The sequence below is a fragment of the Sceloporus undulatus genome, chromosome 2 (genome assembly GCF_019175285.1).
Source record: "Sceloporus undulatus isolate JIND9_A2432 ecotype Alabama chromosome 2, SceUnd_v1.1, whole genome shotgun sequence".
Taxonomy (NCBI): domain Eukaryota; kingdom Metazoa; phylum Chordata; class Lepidosauria; order Squamata; family Phrynosomatidae; genus Sceloporus; species Sceloporus undulatus.
The window spans coordinates 21648858-21665705 of record NC_056523.1 but is presented as its reverse complement, the minus strand read 5'-3'; the positions used below and the strand labels follow the sequence as shown (position 1 = coordinate 21665705).

The 16848-nt window shown below is 44.5% G+C and overlaps 1 protein-coding gene across 1 annotated transcript; it reads left to right on the top strand.

Moving 5' to 3' along the window:
• Positions 1–13010: 13010 nt before the first annotated feature.
• On the top strand, positions 13011–13976 carry LOC121920306 (gastrula zinc finger protein XlCGF17.1-like). The gene has a single exon (XM_042447437.1). The coding sequence runs from the start codon at positions 13011–13013 to the stop codon at positions 13974–13976; it is 966 nt and encodes a 321-aa protein (XP_042303371.1).
• The last annotated feature ends 2872 nt before the right edge of the window (positions 13977–16848 follow it).

The following is a 16848-nucleotide window of genomic DNA, read 5'->3' as shown; positions in this document are numbered from 1 at the left end:
TGGAATACTGTGTCCAGTTCTGGGCACCACAATTCAAAAAGGACATTGAGAAATAGGAGTGTGTCCAAAGGAGGGTGACTAAAATGGTGAAGGGTCTGGAAACCATGTCCTATGAGGAACGACTTAGGGAGCTGGTGATGTTTACCTGAGAAGAGAAGGTTAAGAGGTGATATGATAGCCCTGTTTAAATATTTGAAGGGATGTCATATTGAGGAGGGAACAAGCTTGTTTTCTGCTGCTCCAGAGAACAGGACCCAGAGCAATGGAAGCAAACTGCAGGAAGAGAGATTCCACCTTAACATTAGGAGGAACTTCCTGACAGTAAGGGCTGTTTGACAGTGGAACACACTCCCTCGGAGAGTGGTGGAGTCTCCCTCCTTGGAGGTCTTTAAGCAGAGGCTGGATGGTCATCTGTCAGGGATGCTTTGATTGAGAGTTCCTGCATGGCAGAATGGGGTTGGACTGGATGGCCCTTGTGGTCTCTTCCAACTCTACAATTCTATGATTCTAATTTTCAAGAGGGATATTGACAAGCTGGACTGCGTCTACAGGAGGGCAAGCAAAATGGTGAAAGGTCTAGAAACCATGCCCTATGAGGAGCAGTTTAGGGAGCTGTTTGGCAGTGGAAAACACTCCCTCCAACCTTATTTGAAGGTTTTTAAACAGAGGTTGGATGGCCATCTGTCAGAGGCGCCTTGATTGTGTATTCCTGCATGGCAGGGGGTTGGATTGGATGGCCCTTGCGGTCTCTTCCAACTCTATGATTCTACTGTTCATAAATGCCAGACCTAAGAATTAAATAATATTTGGAAAATGTTACTTTTTCTAACTGGCTATGGTGACTAGGGGAATCTGGGAGTTGTAGCCCATAAATATAATGTTCTTAACTCTAGTCAAAGGCTTCAGGGGAACCTGGATTAGAAAGAAAGATTTTAAAGAAATAAGGGTGATAGCACCTGAGAGGCCTCATAAGATGCAATGACAGGCTGAAGTGGGCAGCAATAGAAAATGTAGAGTTGTTTGAAAGAGGAGGAACCCTTAAGCATGGTGGAGCTGGAGAAGCAAGATGGAATTGGTAGCACCTAGCCTAACCCTAGTGCAACCACAGGAGAAATTGGACAGGGCTCCTGAGCCTTTAATCACTGGGTGGAAGAAACCATTTCAGCAGGTGTCGCTTGTACTGCAAGCTTAGTTTCCCCTTAGATTAAGAAAGAGCCCCACCCTGTTTCTCACCCTACTTTTAACTGAAACATCTCTTTCACATGATCAAAGTATTTTGATATTACTTGTGGGATTTTTCATTCTGGAAGATATATAGAATTCTCGGCAACACTACAACTGTGTAGTGGAAAGAACCCTAGATCTTGTGGTGGTATTGTTTTATATACAGCCCTATTCCCAGAGCATGACAGTTTTACGATGGCATGGGGCTGGGCTCCTTCCTTATGCTTGCATGCAAGCTCCAGTCTGCAGTATCTGCTCTTTGAGTTCAGCTGTCTAAGCCAAATTCTCCACCTATGAAATGGCTCCTGTTGCATGCATTTCTTGCAGTTCAGGACAATGCCTGCATCTGATACAGTACACACTACTTGACAGAAGTTTTATGCCAGGGGTAGGCAACCTTTTTGAGCCGGGGGCTGGGTTGCTGTCCCTCAGACAACTGGGGGGCCGAAGCCAAAAAATAATTAAATATTTTTATTTTAAAATTGAATAAATAAATAAACCGGGACGAATGTGGGACAAAATTTTCAAATGGAGGACACTTTTTTAAAAAAAAAAATGGAGGACACGCAAAAAAAAATTTGCTGATTTTTTAAAAAATGTTAAATGCATGTTTCAGAGGCTTCTATAGACAATTGCCTCCCTTGCCCGCCGCTTGTCCCCTTCGCCTGCCGCTTGCCCCCCCTTGCCCGCCTCCTCCTGATAGGCCAAAGGCTCCAGTGGCAATTGGCGGCAGGACCGGGCTGGGGCCGGTCCCAAGGCCTTGCCAGGCCGCATCCGGCCCACGGGCCGCAGGTTGCCCATCCCTGTTTTATGCCATCGTAAATGGTTTAGGCCTGAATCCTATTCATTAATTTAAATGAGAGCAGACTTCTTGAATCAATTGTTGCATGGTGATCCAATGGGTCCCCTCTAGTGATACAGTAGGCCTTTGGTATTTGATGGGGTTTGGTTCCAGGATCCCTCCATGTATACCAAAATCTGTGGATGCTCAAGTCCCATTAACTAGAGTGGCACAGTAAAATGGTGTCCCTTATATAAAATGGCAAAAATCAAGGTTTGCTTTTTGGAATTTATAACTTATTTACAATTTGGGATTTATTTAATAAACAGCCACATTTTGACTTAGTGCTGGAATGACAGCAATGTTGTACCTCTGGAGGGAAGAAAGTACTCCATAACCTGGATGCCACAACAGAGGTGCCCCTCTCCCATGTTATTGCCCCCACAGCTGGGACAAAGGAGGACCCCTGCAACAAATCCCAGTTCTCAGGCAGGCATATATGTGTACCTATGTATGTGCCTTCAAGTGGCCTGTCAACTTACGGCAACCCCATGAATTTGATACCATCTTCTTAGGCAAGAAATACTCAAGAGATCGTTTTTCTCAGTTCCTTCCTTTGAAATATAGCTACAACACCTGGTATTAATTGTGGTCTCCCTTCCAAGTATTAACCAGAGCTGACCCTACTTAGCTTCCATGATCAGACAAAATCTGGTGCCTTTAGGGGATTTAGGCGGATCAGGAATGCATGTGTGTGTGTATGGAGAGGCACTCCCTCAAATCTGGAGGTCCCAAGCTATTTACATCTATAAATGTTATCACCAGCACTACCCCTCAACCAGTGGCCATACTACTTGGGGGATTCTGGAAGTTGTAGTGCCAAAACAAAAATTTCCCCAAACTCTTCTTTCAAGGCAAGGAAAGTGATCACTAGTAGGATCTGATAAAGTGGTGGAGGGAAGGGGACCAAACCCACTATCTATTGGGTCATCTAGGTGCAAAACACCCTGCAGAAATAATCCAGTTTGAGGCTGCTTTAACTGCTCTGGCTCAGTGTTAGGGAGACCTGGGAATTGTAGTTTACTGTGACGCCAGAGCTCTCTGATAAAGCTAAATGTCTCACAAAACTACATTCCCAGAATTCCCTAGCACTGAGCCAGGGTCTCAAACTGGATTATTTCTGCAGTGTCTTTTGGACCTTAGTCATCCTTCTTCCACCCATTCCCTGTGTTTAGCATTCCTTCCAGTTTAGTTCCCCTCTTGCTGCTCCTTTCCTCAACACCTGTGCTGAAGTTGAGCACACCTGATGCTGCACCATTGCCTTTATTTTTTCTAAAAATGACACCATGATTTGGCTCATTATTTGGAGGAGAGACCCTTGACAAGTGTGACAATACAAAGATATAGCCGTGTTAGTCTGTAGTAAAAGAGGCTCCTCCCTCCCTAACTGTCATCGTTCGGCCTCTGAGGGAGAGAGAATGCTGGCTCCGTACCATCAGGCGGCTGGCCTGAAGACAGGAGGTCTCTCCCTCCCTAACTGTTCATCTTTCGGCCTCTGAGGAGGAGGACGGCTGGTCCCAGTACATCAGGGCTGGCCTGAAGACAGAGGCTCCTCCCTCCCTAAACTGCATCGTTCGGCCTCTGAGGGAGAGAGAAGGCTGGCCAGTACATCAGGGGCTGGCCTGAAGACAGAGGCTCCTCCCTCCTAACTGTCCCGTTCGGCCTTGCGGTGAGGAGGAGAAGGCTGGCTCAGTACCATCAGGTGAGGCCTGAGAAGATGCTCTCCTCCCTAACTGTCATCGTTCGGCTCTGAGGGGGAGAGAAGGGCTGGCCCAGTACCATCAGGGGCTGGCGCTGAGAAGATGTCCTCCTCCCTAACTGTCATCTTCGGCCTCTGAGGGAGAGAGAGGCTGGCCCAGTACCATCGCGGGGCTGGCCTGAAGACAGGGCTCCTCCCTCCCACTGTCATCTTTCTGGCCTCTGAGGGAGAGAGAAGGCTGGCTCAGTACCATCAGGGCTGGCCTCTAAGACAGAAGCTCCTCTCCTCCCTAACTGTTCTCGTTCGGCCCTGAGGGAGAGAGAAGGCTGGCCCAGTAACATCAGGGGCTGGCCTGAAGACAGAGGCTCCTCCCTCCCTAACTGTCATCGTTCGGCCCTCTGAGGGAGAGGAAGCTGGCCCAGTTCCATAGGGGGTAGCCTGAGAAAGAGGGCTCTCCTCCCTAACTGTCATCGTTCGCATCTGGGGAGAGAGAAGGCTGGCTCAGTACATCAGGGGCTGGCTGAGACAGAGGCTCCTCCTTCCCTAACTGTCATCTTCGGCCCTCTGAGGGAGAGAGCAAGGCTGGCTCAGTACCATCAGGGGCTGCCTAAAGACAGAGTCCTCCCTCCCTAACTGTCATCGTTCGGCCTCTGAGGGAGGAGAGCTGGCCCATACATCAGGGGCGGCCTGAAGACAGAGGGGCTCCCCCCTAACTGCATCGTTTGGCCTCTGAGGGAGAGGAAAGGCTGGCTCAGTACCATCAGGGGCTGGCCTGAAAACAAGAGGCTCCTCCCTCCCTAACTGTCTCGTTCGGCCTCTGAGGGGAGAGAAGGCTGGCTCATACACCAGGGGCTGCCGAAGAAGGAGGTCCTCCCTCCCTAACCTGTATGTTCGGCCTCTGAGGGATAGAGAAGGCTGGCCAGTACCATCAGGGGCTGGCCTGAGAAGGAGGCTCCTCCCTCCTAACGTTCATCGTTCGCCTCTGAGGAGGAGAAGGATTGGCTCATACCACAGGGGCTGGCCTGAAGAAGAGGTCTCCCTCCCTAACTGTCATCGTTCGGCTCTGAGGGAGAGAGAAGGCTGGTCAGTACCATCAGGGGCTTGGCTGAAGACAGAGGCTCCTCCCTCCTAACTGTCATCATTCGGCCTCTGAGGGAGAGAGAGCTGGCTCAGTACCATCAGGGGTGGCTGAAGAAGGGCTCCTCCCTCCTAACTGTCATCGTTCTTGCCTCTGAGGGAGAGAGAGGCTGCCCAGTACCATCAGGGGGTGACTGAAGAAGAGGCCCCTCCTCCCTAACTGTCATCGTTCGGCCTCTTGGGGAGAGAGAAGGCTTGGTCAGTACCATCCGGGGTTGGCCTGAGACAGAGGCTCCTCCTCCTAACTGTATCGTTCGGCCTCTGAGGGAGAGAGAAGGCTGGCTCAGTACCATCAGGGGATGGCCTGAAGGAGGCTCCTTCCTCCCTAACTGTCATCGTTCGGCCTCTGAGGGAGAGGAAGGCTGGCCCAGTCCATCAGGGGCTAGCCTGAAGAAGGAGGCCTCCTCCCTCCTAACTGTCATCTTTCGGCCTCTGAGGGAGAGAGAGGCTGGGCCCAGTCCCAGTTCCATAGGGACTACTGACGAAGAAGACGGCCCTCCCTGCCGGTCCATCTGCCTGGTCCAGCCCTCGAAGGAGAGAAAAATGTGGACCTGATTCCCTCCCCCCCTCACCATTCCCCTCTCTTTTGTGTCGTGTCTTTAGATTGTAGGGCCGAGGCAGGGAACTGTCTGTTATCCCCTCTATTGTAAACCGCTCGGATTCCCAGTGATTGGGCGGTATATAAATAAAACCTATTATTATTATTTATTATTATTATTATATTATTATTATTATTATAGAATCGTATGTAGTGAGATCTTATAGCACCTTTGAGATAACTGAAAGAAAATACATTGGCAACATGAGCTTTCGTTAGACTTCAGTCTATGTCCTCCGATGCATCCTCAATGAGAGCTACCAGTTGCCCATCATCCTCCTCTTCTTCCGAGAGCCCTGAGGCCTATCATATCCAGCTCTGTGAATCAATGAATCGATTGCTGTCTCCACGCAAAAAATAATGTGGTTTGACCCCCATTAAGTGCCATGGCACATGCATGGAATTCTGGGAATGGAAACCAAAACTCTACCCTTCCCAGAATCCCATAGCCTTGGACCATGGCAGGTGAAGTAGTGCCAAACCAGATTATTTCTGCAGTTTTAAGCAAAATCCACAGATTCAATGGGTCTAGCAGGGACTCCCAGTTAGACTAGCAGGGACTAACCAAGACACTCCAAACCAAGGACAGCAAATCCTTGGCCTCCTTTACGACTCTTTTTTTTAAAAAAACAGAGGGACTGGTGGCATCGTCAGGAGTCTAGTACTTTGATGTGTGTCCTGCATGGCAGAATGGGGTTGGCTGGATGACCCTGAGGTCTCTCCATTCTCTTTTGTTGTGTGCCTTTAAGTCTTTCTGACTTATGGTGACTCTATCATGGGGTTTCCTTGGCAAGATTTGTTCAGAGGAGGTTTGCCCTTGCCTGGGTTTCATGGCCAAGCTGGGAATCAAACCCTGTCATAGTCCAACACTCAAACCACTAGTCCACACTGGCTAGATGACAGATTATAGTTGAGTGATTCCCCAACTCTGGCTTTCCAGATGTTTTGGACTTTAGATTCCAGAATTCCAGACCATTGGTCAGGATGGTTGAGGCTACTGGGAGGTAAAGTCCCAAATACATTGAGGACCAGAGTTTGGGAATCACTAGAAAAACTATGGCGCACACTAAAAGAAGTGGGTGTCCCGCATTTGAGGGTCCTGTACCTAGGACCAAAGGGCAGGATATGGAGAATGGGATTGTCTCTTCCTGGCTGGCAAAAGGAGGGGGGTGGATTGGATGGCCCCTGGGGGTCTCTCCCAACCTCAGGACTCTAGGGTTCCATTTCAGCTTTACCTGGGGTCTCTTGCTCCAGGTGCTCAAGAAGAGGAGAGAAAAGGGCTGGTGCCAACCCCAAGGCACTTGGGCGACTCCCTGGCAGCTGGCACAGGCTCTGAGAAGGAAAGAGGAAGGCGAGGAAGACAGCTGGAGGCTCTGGAAGGCGGATGGAGCTGGAGTCTCAGTGTAAGGAGCAGTGCAAGGATGGCTCTGGAGTCTCAATGGAAGGAGCAGAGCAAGGATGGCTCTGGAATCTCAGTACAAGAAGCCATGCAAGGATGTCTCCGGAGTCTCAGTGCAAGGAGCCTCGCCTGCTGCTGCCTCCCCAGGCCCCCTCCCTCCCCAGAGGATGCCCCCAGCCTTTCCGATCCCCTGGTCGCTCTCTGCCCCAAGGATGGCCAGCTCCTGCCACCGGCCAGCTCCTCCCTTTCCTGGGCTGCTCCTCCAGCCCCTTCCTGCGCCTCCTCCTCTTGCTCCAGCTCTCCCTCTCCTGTCTCCCAGCACACAGACAGGGAAACAGGCAGCAGCAGCCTTTTGTCTCGCAAAGGGACCCAATCTCCCAGGAAAAAGAACCAGGGCTAGCCCTGCTGGCCATAGAGCAAGTCCAAAACCCATCAGTCATACCTTTATGGGGCCAACCCAAATGCACAATGCCATGGGGCAAGCTTTCGAAGCAACACACACACACCATGCAGTGGGCATCAACATCTGTGGATGCTCAAGTCCCATTAATTACAATAGAATAATAAAATGGTGTCCCTTATATAAAATGGCAAAATCAAGGTTTGGTTTTTGGAATTTATATCTTTTTGGAACATTTTCAAGCTGTGGATGATTGAATCTGGGCATAAAGAATCTGTGGATATGGATGGCTGACAGTATGTGTGTGTGCATTTTTGAGATAAGAGTGCTTTGATGAAATATCTCTCATTGACATATATACATGGAGTGTGAGTAGGTGGGAGAGATGTTTCTCCAAAGCACTCATCTCAAATACCAGACACTGTATCCTTCTACTAACTTTGATTCTCTGCTCGCTTACACACACAGACATACACAAGAGTGTACAGAATTGCCGGTAGAATGCAGTAGAAATAATGCCGTGTGAGACCACTTTAACTGCCATGGCTCCATCCGACAGAATCAAGGGATTTGTAGTTTTGTGTGGCACCAGCGCTCGGTGACAGAAAAGGCTTGTAAAAACTATAGAACTACAAAACTACAGGATTCCATAGGATGTTCCTACGGCACCTAAAGTGGTGTCAAACTGTGCCATTCCCACAGTGTAGATACTTCCTGGGACTTTGGAGATCCAGGTTCTTGACTCCATGGAGCTGTGAAAGTCACAGGGTGATCCTGGGATGCTCATTCTGGCCTACCTCATGGGGCTGTTGTTGTGAGGACAAAGTGTAGAGATGGTACCTGCATTTTGCTGGTTTTGTTCTCAGTTCAGATGGTATTAAATAATATTTCTTGCAGGCTGGCATCTCCTCCTTCTAGCCTTGTGGCTACTAGGAGATTCTGAAAGTCCAGGAAATTTAGCATAATTTGCAACACAAAAATATACTTCCTTACAATCCAGCATGTCTCCATCCTTTGTTAGACAGAGGACAATGAATTTCTCAAAATGCCTTTATGCTTTTGCATCAGGAAACCTTCAGGTGGTGTTGAGGTAAAATATGCCAATGCAATCCCAATTTTAGGGGGAGAAATTATACCTTTGTCGTAGGTAGAAACCTCAAATAATAACGTCCTAGTCCACTGGCTCTCTCTTTATGATTCCCTGGCCCTGTTGCTGCTATAATGCGGTATCTTGAAATCCAGAAAACATCCAGGGGTAGCTGCGTTGGCCATATAGCAAATCCAATAACTTCAGAAAACCACCAAACAGCAATAGCTTTATCAGACCAACCAAAATGCACAAAATACATGTTGCAAGCTTTCAAAGCTCCACAGGCTTCTTCGTCAGGCACCATAAAATGCATACGGGGGGAAAATGTTGAAGATGTTAGGCCTCCATTTTGCTGTTTCTGTTCTCAGTTCAGAACTGATGGTATTTTTTAAAACTTTTGCCTGCTGAAGAAGCCAGTGGAGCTTCAAAAGTTTGCAACATATATTTTATGCATTTGGGTATCACTAAAGGTATCACTGTTTGGTGGGGTTTAGTTTGTTTGTTTGTTTGTTTTACTGGATTTGCTATATGGTCAACACGGCTTCCCTGGATGTTTTATTTTCTAGCATGCTTTTAATTACAGTAATATTTAATTCCTTTTTAAATTTTGTGTTTTAGATGTACCTTTAAAATTGTTGTCAGCAGCCTTGAATACCATTTGGGAGCAAGGCAGGATATAAATTCAATTTTTTAAAAATTACCTATCACACTACACTCTCCTTTTTCTTGCCCCCCCCCCCCAATACTTTTCTTTTAAGGGATTTCTTTATGAGTATTATTGCTGAAAGAGAAAGCTTTTCTGGATAACTCTTCAGCTTCATGACCCCACCCCAGTAGGAAGAGGTGTATATAAGTGATCTGGTCCCAATGGAGGGCCTCTTTCTGAAGAGCACCAGGTAGAAGCTGTAGGTAGAAGCCAGTAGTGACTGTAGAAACAAAGTTCAAATATTTTGAGAGGTGAGTGAAGTGTTAACATGCTGTTATATATGACCCATTAAAATCCAGACCTGTTTTGTTTGCTTAATTTTTTAAAACCTTTTTGTTACTAGCAAAATATTGCTGACTTAATATTTCTTCTGCATATTTTCATTGATAACTGCTTATATCAAAGGTTTTTTCCTCCTGTTTTTCTGTTTGCCACTTAGTTCCTTTTTGAATAATTGCAAGTTAGCCCTGCTACTCTCTAATAAGTTCCCTGCTCTCACAGACATTAAAATATTAATTGTTCTTTTAGCATCTAATAGAAATATGACTAGTATGTCAATGCTTAGTCTTCCATCCCTGTGTCACTGCCAGATCCACTGCCTTGGATCCTATGCAGGGAGAAAGGAGGGGTATAACTAAAATACATAAAACAATAAAGTAAAATTATCCACAGCACGGAAGCCCTGATGGTAGAGAGAAGAGAGTGGTAACTCTAAACATATTATGATCTGGAGTCACACTATGGAAGTAGCTCAGTTTGTGAAATCCTTCATATAAAGTTGGCAGCTGAGTAAGCCCTTTCTGGTCTGTGTTCATCTGTGTATGTGCAGAGTCATTGTTTCCAACAAAGTTATTTGGAGTATGCTTTTAAACCAAATGTCAGGCTGCTGGGAGTAGTTCTCTATCTAAATGGAGATGCCAGACTGCATTTGCTTGGAGAGAACCAGTGGTGTAGTGGTCTGCGTATTGGACTACGACTCTGGAGACCAAGGTTCGATTCTCATGTCAGCCATGAAATCCATTGGGTGACTTTGGGCAAGTCACCTATTCAAAGCCTCAGGGAAAAGCAATGGCAAACCTCCTCTGAACAAATCTTGCCAAGAAAACCCCAAGCCTTAGGGTCACCATAAGTCAGAAACGACTTGAAGGTAAACAACAAAAACAAAATTCTGCTTAAGGCAACCAGATAGAAGGAAAGGGCCCTAGGAACTTAAATGTTTATATAGTAGAGGACAGTTCTATAGGTGGTTCTCATATCTGCTAATACATCTACTAAAACAGGTGTAGTAGCCACCTGCAAATGGCTCCAGGGCCTTATTTGGGCCTGCTGATACCTTTCTCTGACAGCCCGAAGTTTTTTAAAAATGTGTTGTTTCCACCCTTGAGAGACGCTTCCAGGCAATGGCTTGTGTGTGTGTGGAGACAATGCCTCTGCTTGAAGGGGAAAAAACAACAAAACCAGAAGTGGATCAAGAGTCACTTCTAGTCTGTATTTTCTTATATTGTATACACAAGTATTAAAGATGCAGGAACCTTTTGTAGTTCACCTTAGATAAAGAACCTTTGACAGCAAAGTTTGACTCTTCTGTGTTTTTACTAGCTAACAAGAAGCTGTTTAGCAATTTTCCCATTATTTGATCTGTGAAAACCTCACCTGATAAACTTCAGCTCTTAACCCCCCCCCCCCCCCAGCAGAGTTCCCAGATTTTGGGTCTGGTCCTGAATTTCTATATTTTAATGATAAGTAAACATGAAAAAACAAGAACACACATAAGGACAGCCACCAAAACAAAATATAACAAACCTTCCACCCCACAAAAACAAAAAGATATATAACAACAAAGTACTTCCTTTCCTCTATGCTGCGTCTTTATTTTCTATTGTCTTCCCTTTTCTTTCTTCTCATTCTTACCATTTGTCCCCCACTGTGACTTTTCTCTATATTCCCTTTTTATTGGAGAGACTGTTATTTAGCTGGTTTTTACTAAATTAATCTACCTTAATGTTCAGATATTCTATGTGACCAGCCCTTTTCAAACCTTTCAGTAGATTTGTCCCTAAGTAAAATAGTTAGTTTCTCAATTTCCATGTTTTGTTTTGTTTTGTAATTTCCATAATCATTCCTGACATTTCTGAAGGATTTTCTTCCTCCCACTTCTTTGCGTAAATCACCCTGGCAGCTGTAATCATATAAAGCAAGAGCTTGCTGCATTTTCTTTTGAGTTCTTCTTCTATAATTTCTAATAGAAATATTTTTGGTGCTTTATCTGTTTTAACTCTTGTGATTTCTGATATTAATTAATGTATCTGGGATCAAAGTTTTTTAGCTTTAGGGCATGTCTACCCCATGTGTATGAGCATGCCTTTTCTCTTTTGTATATTTCCAGAATTATTTTAAATATGATTCTATGATTCTATGATCCATACATTTTACACAACTTATCTGGTGTTAGATACCATCTGAACATAATTTTATAAAAGTTTTCCATCGAGTCCATGCATAATGTATCTTTTAGTATCTTCTGACACATTATCTCCCACTCATGAAGTTGAATGATTTCTCCAAATTCCTGGCCCCATCATACAATGCAGTCTACTATCTTCTGCTATTAACAATTTTTCGAGCTCTGTCTCTGAGGTTGAGATTACCTTGGGTTTTATTATCCATAAGAAACCTTTCCTTTATTTGATGGTATGAAAACCAGGACAGTTTATGTCCTTCCTCTGCCAGTTCTTCAACAGTTTTTATTTTCTGAATACCTGCTCTGTCTTGGTTTAGTAAGTCCTTATATTTTAGCCATTTTTGCTTATCTGTTCTTTCTCCAAAGTAAAATGTTTCTTGTGTTGAAATCCAGTTCAGGACCTTCTTTTTCTGACCCTGAATTTCAAGCCTGAGTTTACTCTTGTCTTTGGAGCAAGAGGAACAACTCCCAGGGCAGGAATATTGCCTTGAAAAGTATGTATCTATTTCCCCTCATTTGTCAGATTGGGTATTATAATTTGAATGGCAAACTTTGTGCAATTGTGGGTGATGCTTAATGAGTCATGCTTAACTCTGGGTAGTGGTGCCACTAGGATTGGTGCCACCTGGTGCAGTAACTCATACTGTTACCCTCCACCCCACTGACCTCCACCCATAAACCATACAGAATCCTTAGTAATGTTTTATACTAATGTTACTAATGCCAAGGCCACCTCTGTCATAGTCTTAACCCCATGTCCCCATCATGACGGCCCCACCCTTTACACATGTCCTAGGCTAGGGGTTCTAGTAGTTGTAATTCAACAACCTCTGGGCAGTGAGATCACAAGGATTGGTGCCACCTGTTGCGATAACTCATGGTGCCATTTCTCCTTTCATTGACCTCCTCCTATACCATACTGAATCCTTAGTAATGTTTTTTATACTGAAATTACTCATACATTTTAATTCCCATATATCATTGAATGTAATGAAAATAGTTGTGACATAAACAGCTAGTGAAATTAAAATTATACCTTTAAATTACAATATCATAAATACAGCCTAAATGAATTAACATATACACAGGACATTATCACACGGGGGGAAATCAGGAGTTTAAAAGGCATTTTCCTGGGACGTTTGTGCGATCACAGGAAATATTTTCCCACACATCATGATTAAAGAGGTCGTATCCCTATAAGAACCAGGAATGTTCCAGCAACAAATCATTCACAGGATTTCCATGTGAATGGTTTGTTTCTGGAGCATTCCTGGTTCTTCCCAGGATATGTCTTCTTTAATTGCGATGTCGTGGGTAAATTTTTCCAGCACAGGTAAGGCCATCCACCAGGTTAAAAAGAAATATTCTTGGCTATGTCTTTCACGCCCTCCCTTTATTTATTTATTTATTTATTTGCATTGAATTACATTTAAATTTCTTTTTCAGCCAATAATGGAGCCTCCTAGCAATGATGCAAGAGAGCAAGGAAACTGTGCTGCTGGGAGTGAATCAAGTATTCTTGCTGTAGTCCAGACAGTCCAGAAGAGCCACCAATGCCTGGAATGTGGGAAAAGCTTCCAAAGGGCCCCAAGCCTGTTGACTCACCAGAGAATCCACACAGGCGAGAGGCCTTATCAGTGCCCAAAGTGCAGTAAGAGCTTTACTCAGCAGTCAAGCCTTACCATTCATCTGAGGATCCACACAGGGGAGACCCCATACCCCTGTCCTCAGTGTGGAAGATGCTTCCGACAGAGTTCAAACCTCCTTAAGCATAAGCAGCTCCATGCAGGAGTGAAGCCCCACCTGTGTGCTGAATGTGGGAAATGTTTTGCCCAGCGCTCAAATCTTCTCATTCATCAGAGAATTCACACAGGGGAGATGCCTTATCTGTGTTCCGAATGTGGGCAAACCTTCAGGCAGCACCGGAGTCTGATTGTCCACCAGAGATTCCATAAGGGAAATTTGTCTTCTGGTTACAACTGCCCTGAGTGTGGGAAAAGTTTCATGCAGACCTCAGATCTTGTGAAGCACCTGAGAGTTCACACAGGGGAGATGCCCTATAGCTGCCTACACTGTGGGAAAAACTTCCGGTACGTCTCCAATCTCAATAGACACAAAAGGACCCACACGGGGGAAAAGCCGCATGCTTGCCGGCAGTGTGGTGAATGCTTTAGCCACTTGTCCAGCCGAAACACCCACGAGAGGATCCACACGGGGGAGAGGCCATATGGTTGTGCAGAATGTGGAAAGATGTTCATTTCCAGCTCCAAACTGGCTCGGCATTTGAGGACCCACACAAAGCAAATGGCCTATATTTGCAATAAGTGCGGGAAAAGCTTTGGTCATCATCCAAACCTTGTTAGGCACCAGCGACTCCACAAGGCTTGGAACTCCCGCTCAAAGAGGAAAGGGAAGTGAAAGACAAAACAAGCTTTACTAAGTTGAGCTTTGTGGATCAACCTCTTCCAGCAGGTAACAACAGCATGTATCTGCACTGCGGGCTTAGCGTCCTCCCAGAGCTTAGAAGTAACTACATTCATCCCTCCACATTTGCAGCTTTGACTATTATGGATTTGATTAATATGTTCTCTCTAGGAATATCTAGGTCCTCCAGTGCAACTCTATGGCCAACTTTAACCAAAAGTTGCAATGAAAGACCTAGAGATTCCTTGAAAGAATGCCCCATTAGGGATTTGGAGTTCTTCCAATGCAATTCTATGGTCAAGGAGCCCCTAGGTCCTCCAGCACAACTTTGCCAGAAATTTACCATAGAGTTGTGTTGGAGAACCTAGAAGTTCCTAGAGAAAATACTTCTCTAGGCATATGTAGGTCCTCCAGCATGATTCTGTGATCAGCTTCTGGCAAATGTTGACCATAGAGTTGCACTGGAGGACCTAGAAGTTCCTAGAGAAAACACTTCTGTAGGCATTTGTAGGTCTTCCAGCATGATTCTGCTATCAGTGTCTGGCAGATGTTGACCACAGAGTTGCATTGGAGGACCTAGAGATTCCTAAAGAGGTGTTCTCTCAGGTAAAAACATAAGTGTTTTTGTTATATGCAGTTTTACATATTCACGGGTGTCTTGTGCCCTTAACTCCAGCAAATGTGGAGGGATGAGTGTAGTTACAAATATAAAGTTTCTAGAAAATGATTCCTCTTCTCAATAACAAAGATATAAATATGCTGCAGATAGCCAATGTGGAGTAGTAGTTTGAGCCCTGGACTAGGATTCTGAGAGACCAGGGATGAAATCCTTGCTTAGCCATGGAAATTCATGGGCTAACTTTGGGCACATCACACTCTCTCAGCCTCAGAGGAAGGCAATGACAAATCCTGTGATAGGTTCACCTTAGTATTGCCATAAGTCAAAAATGACTTGAAGACACACAACAATAACAACAAACAAGCTGCATTATTGTTGTAACTTGTAAGGAATAACCTTGAATAGGGTAACTATTTTTTGGTTCCTTTCATAGTCACAGAAGGGAGGAGGAATATCATACTGTAGTATATCCAATGCTGGTTTGTGCTGCTGCTTAAGATGATTATATATATATATATATTAAAAAATATGAAACAACAAAATAATTATTTTGAAATTATTATATTTTTAAAATTAGAAATAACAAAATTAATTACAAATTGCAATAACAAAGGTGCCTAATGACTTTATGTGAGGAATGGGATTTGGATCTATGACAACAACAAATTACTTTCTAAAAACAACTTCCCAAGCTCTGAGTGCTTCTAGATATTAGACTTTTAGCACTTTTATTTAAAAGGTATTCTGCAGCCCTTCATTTTTTTCCCCCTCTTTAATTTATGCTTATGTGGAAAGAGAAGAGATAAGAAGAGGCAATGAGAAAACACTGGTGGGTTACAAGTGGAAAATGCTTTTCTCTCACTCTCTCTGAATAGGTTTGCCTGTAAAATCCTCACCTGATAAAAATCCTCACCTGGAAGCACCTGACTGTAATATCCTCCACTATGCTGAGAGCTGCAGTCCAACAACATGTGAAGACTCTCAGGATTCTTCTTTTACTTATTTATTTAATGTATGTGCTGCCTTTCCTCCAGGACAGGACTCAGGATGACCTGCAGGACTGAAGGCTAGATGAACGCTGACCCCTGGATGAGCTGAACTTGAAGGACCCCTCCATTGCTGAGCCATACGTTTAAAAAATTACGTGAAGAATTATTTTCCACAAAAAAGCAATTAGAGGGAGGTCTGGATCTCATCAGAACTTGTGAAAAAGAGAAGTACTATAGAGGGACCTTTTCCTAGAGGAGCTTATGGGGGAAAATAGTACATGCCCCTGAAAAAGGGGGAGGAAAAGAAGGCATAACTTGCATTTAGGTTTGTGTGTTGTGTTAGTTGCATTTGGTTTTATTTTGCTGTTGGTTTTCCTCTTGATGAGATTATTAATAGCCATTGATCCATCCCTGACTCTAAGGGGGAGTTTGGTTATAGATTTATCTAATAACCAAACAATACTAATATTTAGTCTAGGTGAAGTTTTGGTACAGCCTTTGAGCTCCACCAGAGAGGATGCTAAATATGTGTTTAGTGGCCAGGTGGTTCCAGTTATCATTGGATGGCAGTACACAAGGAGGGCAGGTTAACATCTTTTTTATCCCCACAGTTCCAGTGAAAATGATTCCCTGGTTCCCCCCCCCTTTTTTTTTTTTTTTAACTTTCTATTAATCCTAGAAAGAAAGGTCTCATTGGTACCTAGAGGAATTTCCTTTCTAAAATGTGAAGCATTAGCAAAACGTGGGATTTTTTTTTCTTTTTGGACTACAACTCCCAAAATCTCCAACCAGCTGCCATGGCAGCTGGCTGGCGGATTCTGGGAATTACAATCCAAAAAAAGTAACCTTCCCAAGATCTCGGCAGGTTGCATGTCAGATTTTCATCTAGATTGTCACCAGGAATGAAAGGTGAAATTGCCTTCCCACAATAGATGCGGCAGTCATTAATTATTTGGGGGGGGGTACCCTGATATGATTGCAGATGTAACTTAGACATTAAGTGTGACCCTTGGTGTGTTTGTCAAGAAAATGACTTCCCTTATTTAAAACATGTTCATTTGCTGGTTATATGTATATTTCTCTCTGATGGCAATAAAGCTCAAATCCCTCAAACAGGTGTTTACATTCAATGAGGTCCAAATCAAGGGAACATCAAATGTATGTTCTGTGGTGGAGACTGGATTAAACAAAAGGGAGGAGGGGAAATTAATTTAAGACTATAATGACTTCCTTCCAGAAGATGGGGGGGGGGGACAAT